The 8,323-nt window shown below is 35.9% G+C and overlaps 1 protein-coding gene across 1 annotated transcript; it reads right to left on the bottom strand.

Moving 5' to 3' along the window:
• Window positions 1–4,845: 4,845 nt before the first annotated feature.
• Window positions 4,846–5,844, bottom strand: LOC109791068 (uncharacterized). The gene has a single exon (XM_020350322.1). It carries the CDS (start codon window positions 5,842–5,844, stop codon window positions 4,846–4,848), a length of 999 nt encoding a protein of 332 aa, XP_020205911.1.
• Window positions 5,845–8,323: the final 2,479 nt, after the last annotated feature.

The following is an 8,323-nucleotide window of genomic DNA, read 5'->3' as shown; positions in this document are numbered from 1 at the left end:
AAAAAAATTACATCCCATGATTATCACACCAGGGAGTCTAACTCAAAGTTACTAGACCAATCTTAACTTGTAACCATTTTTATCCAACTATAATATTATTACTTAACTAGGATTGGGAACACTGATGCTGGAAAAGAAGTTGAAGACATGTTATGTTTTATTTTACATTGATTATGTGACAACCATGGTAGAAAATGTCTTCAAAATTTAAAAAAATGTCACTGTCAGTAGATTGCTTGTAAGGTCTTCAAAATTTAAAAAATGTCATCCATTATTTAGTAAGCGATGTAAAAATATGACATAAAATAACCTTTACACACTAGTGCTAATTAGCCCCTTAATAGTGAAAATAACATTAATTTTGTTGTGAATGCAACGATATTAATTTGTTTTGATGACCATAATATGTCATTATTAATATCCATTCAGTAAATGGCTAAGGAAAGTAGCTTTGATGACATTATTGAAGTGACACCTTACAATAATTTTATGTACACGAGAAAATATTTTTGTAATGGTTATTTTACGTTTTACTACCAGTATGTTAGAACGTAAAACTCTGTATATTGCAAAATGAGAGAAAGATAGTATTTATACAAGAGATAAGAAAACAGAATAATCAACACCACAACACTCCCTCTTAATTCTGTTTTACAAAATTGATCAAATTCAATTGATTTCTCATAAATCTAAACCTTTCTCCTTTTATTGCTTTAGTTAGAGCATCTGCAACTGATGGTTAGTACTGTAATAGATCAATTCCAATTTCCTTCTATTTACTTGATCTCTTAGATAATGAAATTTGGTCTCGATATGTTTGCTTCTCCCATGCGTCACAAGATTGTTAGACAAACCAATAGCTGATTTATTGTCTATGAGCAATTTCACACCTTCTGTTCCTTTTAGCCCCAGTTCTATCAGCAGTTTGTCCAGCCAAGTTGCCTGGCAAGCACACATAGCAGCGGCTATGTACTCAACTTCACAGGAAGACAAAGCCACTACCGGTTCCTTCTTTGAACTCCACGATATCGGAGCTCCTTCAATGAAGAATACAAATCCTGCAGTACTTTTTCGATCGTCCTTGTCACCTCCCCAGTCTGCATCGGTGTAGCCAATGACTTCAACCTCCTCCTTTGATTTATTATTATTCGGAAACAAAATACCCATTGCATTTGTTCCCTTGGTATTAGAAAACAAAAAGATGATCGGGAGAGAAGAAGGAAAGAAATAATATGAGAATGAATATTTCTCTCTCACTATGAAACCAATACAAAAGGTCTGAATATATACAAGCAGGACACCTTTTCTAGGCTTAACCGTAAAGCAAAATATCAAAGCAATGAACTAATAAAAATAAGACACATGTACAAAAAGATCAGGAAAGAATAAAAAAAAGATCACAGCTTGTTTTTATCAGAAAAGACAAGATAGCAGAATTGCTATTAGCTTCCTTCTAGAAGCTTGTATCCATATCCTTTGATACCCCCCGCAAGCTGGGGAGCAAATGTTGATGAGACCCAGCTTGGAACAAATACTCTTGAAAGATTGAGGACTTAAGGCTTTGGTATAGATGTCTGCTTGCTGCTCAGTGGTGGAAATGGGAAACAAATGAATGAGACCCTTCTTCAATTTTTCCCTGACAATATGGCAGTCTATTTCTATGTGTTTCGTGCGCTCATGAAACACTGGGTTTGCTGCAATGTATCTAGCTGAGTCATTGTCACAGTACAAAAGAGATGGTTGCTCAAAAAAAACTTTGAAATCTTGAAGAAGATAAGTTATCCATTGAATTTCACATGTAACAGCAGCCATTGCTCTATATTCAGCTTCACAAGAACTCTTTGATATTGTTCCTTGCTTCTTTGATTTCCAAGATACGAGAGAATTTCCAAGATACACACTAAAACCAGTCACTGATTGTCTTGAATCACTGCAAGTGCCCCAATCACTATCACAAAAGGCTTTTAGATGAGCAGAATTGCCGGAGGAGAAAAACAAACCAAGACTTGGGGCTCCTTTAATATATCTAAGAATTCTAATTGCTGCAGTATAATGAGCTATTGTAGGTTTAGCAAGAAACTGAGAGAGTTCCTGCACAGAAAAGGTGATGTCAAGTCTAGTATTAGTGAGATACATAAGCCTTCCAATCAATCTTCTGTATGCTTGAACATCTGTGAAAGATGCACTTCCAGTAGAAGACAATTTGGCAACATTATCAATTGGAGTGATTGCGGGTTTGCATGCTAAAAGACCTGCATCTGTCAGTAATTCCAGTGCATATTTCCTTTGATTCACCATTATCCCTTTCTTGCTTCTTGCTACTTCAAGACCAAGAAAATATCTCAAATCCCCAAGATCCTTGATCTTGAATGTCCCATTCAAGGCTTGTTTGATTCGATCAATCTCTTCTTTATCCTTTCCTGCCAATATTATATCATCTACATACACCAATAATGCTGTAAAAGACCCTTCGGAAGAATTAATGAACAAGGAATGATCATTCATAGATTGTGTGTATCCAGCAGAAAGCAAAAAAGATGATAATTTGGCAAACCATTCTCTGCTAGCTTGCTTAAGGCCATATAAAGCCTTTTGTAATTTACAAACTTGTCCTGGTTGAATAGAAGTCAATCCAGGAGGAGCAACCATGTATACATCTTCTTTCAACTCTCCATGTAAAAAGGCATTGTTTATGTCCAATTGTTTTAGTTCCCAGTTATAGATAGAAGCTAGGGAAAGAAGCAACCTTATAGTTGTCATCTTTGCTACCGGAGAAAAGGTATCAAGGTAGTCAATACCTTCTGTTTGGGTGTACCCCTTTGCCACTAGTCTTGCCTTATACCTTTCAACAGTCCCATCAGGCTTATATTTTATTTTGAACACCCATTTACAACCTATGGCAGCTTTGTCCTTAGGCAGAAGAGCAACCTCCCATGTTTGATTTGACTCCAAAGCAGATATCTCACATTGTATAGCCTTTCTCCAACAGTCATATTTTATAGCTTCAGAATAAGTGTTTGGCTCAACATGTGAAGAAATAGACATAACAAAGGATGAGTAAACAGATGATAATTTATTATAAGACAAAACAGAATTCAAAGGATATTTAACTCTTAAAGATGTATTGGAAACATTAAGATTACAATGGTAATCCTTTAGATACTCAGGTGGCTTTTTTGTTCAGGTACTCATTCGAATTGGCTGATGAGATTCTGAATTTTGTTCTGTATCATGGTTTTCATTGAGGTTTTGGTCTATTTGTGGGCTTACTTCTGCTGGAACTTCAATGTCAGATTCATGGTCATTATTACTATTATTATCATAATTATCACAAGGTATAAGAATGACTTATGATGGCTGACTCAAAATGGGTTGATCTTCAGTAAAAAGACTTTGATCATGAATGTTAGGACTGTCAGTTTCATTGTTAGCATCCTGAACCCTTTGATACGGAAAAACATGTTCATGGAAAACAACATCCCTAGACACAACAATTTCTCTGGATTGAATATTTAACAAAACATATCCTTTTGTTCCCCTTTTAAAACCAAGAAAAACACATTTCGATGCCCTTGGATCAAATTTTCTTCTATTTATTGACAAAGTGCTAGCATAGCATAAAGATCCAAACACCTTTAATTGATTAAAATTTGCTTCAGTTTTGTAAAGCATTTCATGAGGAGAAAAATTATCTAAAACAGGTGTGGGAAGCATGTTTATAATGTGGGCAGCATGTATCACAGAATATGACCAGTAAATTTTGGGCAATTGAGATTGTATCATGAGAGCTCTTGCTACGTTTAATAAATTACCATGTTTCCTTTCAGCTATACTATTTTGTTGTGGAGTATTGACACATGAGGTTTGGTGCATTATCCCTTTGTTGGCAAAGAAATTAGTCATGAAAAATTCAGTCCCATTGTCACTTCTAATGATTTTTATTGTTGTCTCAAATTGTGTTTGAACAAAAACAACAAAATTTTTCAAAGTCTTGACAGTTTCAGATTTTTGTTTTAAAATAAAAATCCATGTGTACCTTGAACAATCATCAACTATGGTCAAGAAATATTTATGACCATGAATTGATGGTATTGAGTATGGTCCCCACAAATCAACGTGAATCAGATCAAAACATTTTTGAGATTTAGATGTACTAATAGGAAAGGGAAGTCTCTTTTGCTTTGCATAATGACAAATATCACAAACATATGATTTGTTGTATTTAACAAAAGGAAATTTATTCTTGATAACATCAATACATTTGTTTGAAACATTCCCTAACCGAAAATTCCAAAGGATTTCTAGATCACTAGCAGTGAAATTGACAGTATTGATGGTATGTGTAAATTTGGTGGGTTTGATTTGAAGTTTGTGATAAAATGAGACCCTGAGTATATAAAGCATAGCTTGCATCTTAGCTTAACCAATCATCTTCAAGGAGTTCTTGTCCTGAATGTGAAAACCATCAGAGTCAAAAGTAAGCACACATGATAAATTATCAATTAACTTTGCTACCGAAAGAAGATTAAAAGTGAAACAAGGAATATACAAAACATTGTGTATGACATGATTTTGATTGAGAAAAACACTTCCAGAATAATTGGCAGTGACTTGATTTCCATTTGGCAACTTGACACAGATAGGATTAATTTGATGATATGAAGTAAAATGAGTCAAAGATGAACAAATGTGGTCAGTGGCACCACTATCAAGTATCTAAGAACTAAAGGAATAAGGAGATTTATTACCAGTGTGTGTTGTCATGTTGGAAGGAATAACAGAGACTTGATTTGAAACATTGCCAGTGGATTTAGACTATTGTAAAAGAGCTAACAATGCTTGACACTACTCAGGAGTAAAATTAATTTGTTGAGGCTGTAATTCTGCCTTTGAACCTTCATGATTCTGCTCACCATCAACATTAGAACTTGCATTTTGAAATACTGCATTAGCATGACTTTGATCATGGTTCTGATTTTTAAACTTGAAATGAGGTGGGAAGCCATGCTTTCTATAACATGTATCAATGGTATGTCCTGTCTTTCCACAATGACTACAGATTTTAGAAGCATTTCCTTTTCCATAGCTTCCTCTTCCATAACTTGCAGTGTTGATTTTATAGCCCCCTCTACCAGTAACAGCCATTGCCTTGGACTGATCACCAAAAATTTGTCTCTCTTGTTGTATAACAAGAGGGAAAACTCTATTCAAAGATGGCAAGGGATCCATCAATAGAATTTGAGTTCTAACAGTCAAATAGTTATCATTTAGCCCCCTTAGAAATTTAATAACCTGGTCTTGTCCTTTATATTTAGCAACATTCCCAATAGCACTACAGGTGCATTTAAAAGCACAAGAACAAGCAGGTAATGGGCACAAAAGATCAAGCTCATCCCAAAGAATTTTGAGCTCAGTGAAATAGTTTGTAACACTCAACTCACCTTGTTTGAAAGAAGAAATCATCTCTTGAAGATCAGAAATGCGAATCATGTCTCCTTGTGAGAACCTGTCCTTTAAATCATTCCATATGTCGAAGGCGTTGTCCATACAGATAATGCTCTGTGCAATGGATGGAGAAACAGCCTTGAGCATCCAGGAAACAACCAGCATATTGGCTCTCTGCCATGCTGGAAACAATGAGCTGGTACGAGTGGGAGCTTCTATGGTTCCATCAATGAAACTTATCTTGTTCTTTGAAATGAGACTCATTCGAAATGAACGTGACCAATGATGATAGTTTGGCCCCTCAATAACATTCGGGACAATGAGAAAGGAGGGATTATCAGATGAACTGACATGGTAAGGGGAACTAAGGTCTTGTGAGGGATCAATAACTTCACCCATGTGTAAAAGTAGTAATCAGAGCCCTGAAAATCAGAGCTCTGATACCATATTAGAAAACAAAAAGATGATCGGGAGAGAAGAAGGAAAGGAATAATATGAGAATGAATATTTCTCTCTCACTATGAAACCAATATAAAAGGTCTGAATATATACAAGCAGTACACCTTTTCTAGGCTTAACCGTAAAGCAAAATATCAAAGCAATGAACTAATAAAAATAAGACACCTGTACAAAAAGATCAGGAAAGAATAAAAAAAAGATCACAACTTGTTTTTATCAAAAAAGACAAGATAGTAGAATTGCTATTAGCTTCCTTCTAGAAGCTTGTATCCATATCCTTTGATACTTGGTATATTTCAAAATCCTTTTGGCAGCAAGAAGATGAGATACTCTAGGTTTCTGCATGTACCTTGATATCAGTCCAACGAAAAATATCAGGTCTTGTGTGACAAAGATAACGTAATGAACCAACAATCTGCTTATACTCTGTTTTGTCGACATATTCATCACTCCCTTCCTTCTCGAGAATCAGACCCACTTCTGATGGAGTGATTGCTGAATTACAATTTAGCATGTTGAACCTCTTCAACACTTCTGTTGCATATCGATGTTGATGCATCACTATTCCTCCTTTTACTTTTGTAAATTTGAAACCCAAGAAATAAGACAAGGCTCCCAAGTCAGTCATCTCGAATTCAAGCATCAACTCCATCTTAAGATTGACAATATCTTCTTCATGATTTCCAGTAATCAAAAGATCATTAACATACAGACAAATTATAATCAAGCTTCGTTTCTTTCGAACATAAACTCCAAACTCACATGTACACTTCACAAAACCAAGTTTTAACATGTAATTTTTGATTCTTTTATTACAGGCTCTTGGCGTCTGTTTGAGACCGTAGAGAGCTTTCTTCAACTTAAACACCTTCTCCTCTTGTCCTTCTATTATAAACCTAGGAGGTTGCAACACATACACCTCCTCTTCAAGGAGCCCATTTAGAAATGTTGATTTAACGTCGAGCTGATGCAATGTCCATCCTCTTGAGCTTGCAATAGCAATAATTTTTCTTATCGTCTCAATTCGAGCAACAGGAGCAAACACTTCTTTGTAGTCAATATCGGGCCTTTGAAGGAATCCCCTTACGACCAACCTCGCTTTATACTTTACAATCTTGCCTCCTGGATTAGTTTTGATCTTAAAGACCCATCTCACACTAATGACCTTCTTTGATTTCGGTAAGGATACTAGCTCCCACACTTGGTTTTTCTTGATCGACCTAATCTCCTCTGTCATAGCATCAACCCACTTCCTGTCCTCAATAGCTTCTTTAAAACTAACAGGTTCAACCTCCGAAAATAATGCAAAGTGTACAATGTCACCATCTTCATTGACATTTGCATATGAAGCCATTTCAAAACCTCTGAACCTATTGGGAACTTGGCTGTTCCTTTGAGATCTTCTTTGAATTGGGGATATACTTCTACCTCTTGGTAAATCAACTTCCTGATTCTCATCAATTTTAGCCACCTCAGAATCAATGACAACACCATTATATCTGTCATCTAAACTTGACTTCCAATTCCATCTTCTCGATTCATCGAACACAACATCTCTACTTATCACAATCTGCTTAAATTGAATTAAGCAACTTGTAACCACCATTTTGATGGTATCCTAACAACACCATCTGCTCCCCTTTGTCATCAAGCTTTCTTTTTAATTGGTCGGGTACATGTCTATAACAGATTGAGCCAAACACTCTAAAATGGCTTACGTTGGGTTTATTTCCAGACCATGTTTCTTCTGGATTCACTCCTTCCAGCCTCTTTGATGGACTTCGATTCAAGATGTACGTGGCTGTTGACATAACCTCACCCCACAAATACTTTGGTAGCTCCTTAATTTTTGGCATACTCCTTACCCATTATAGTTCGATTTTTCCTCTCTGCAGTCCCATTATGTTGAGGTGTATATGGTGGGATAACTTCATGCTCAATACCCTCTTGATCGCAAAAATTTTGGAATTCTCTTGACATGTACTCACCTCCTCCATCAGTTCTCAAAACTTTGATCAATTGGCCACTATTGCGTTCCACCAGCACCTTAAACTTCTCAAAATCTTCCAAGACTTCAATCTTTCTTTTGATTAGGTAAATCCATAACTTTTTAGAAAAATCATCAATGAAAGAAACGAAATACCTATTTCCTCCAAGGGACTAAGTTTGGATTGGACCGCAGACATCTGAGTAGACTACTTCCAACCTCTCTTATGTTTTCATCGACACATGTTGTTTGAATGAGTTTCTTGACTGTTTACACTCAAGACACTCTTTACAAACTTCACTAGGTTGATTAATATGGGGCAATCCTTTCACCATGCTTTTTGATTTCAAGGTATGTAAGTCTCTAAAGTTAAGGTGTCCAAATCGATAGTGCCAAAGCCATTCCTCTTTATTGACTGTAGCTGCAAAACAC

Source organism: Cajanus cajan, chromosome 5 (genome assembly GCF_000230855.2).
Source record: "Cajanus cajan strain Asha chromosome 5, NIPB_CcT2T_4, whole genome shotgun sequence".
Lineage (NCBI taxonomy): Eukaryota > Viridiplantae > Streptophyta > Magnoliopsida > Fabales > Fabaceae > Cajanus > Cajanus cajan.
The sequence above is the reverse complement of the archived record's forward strand: the minus strand, read 5'-3'. Positions and strand labels throughout refer to the sequence as shown.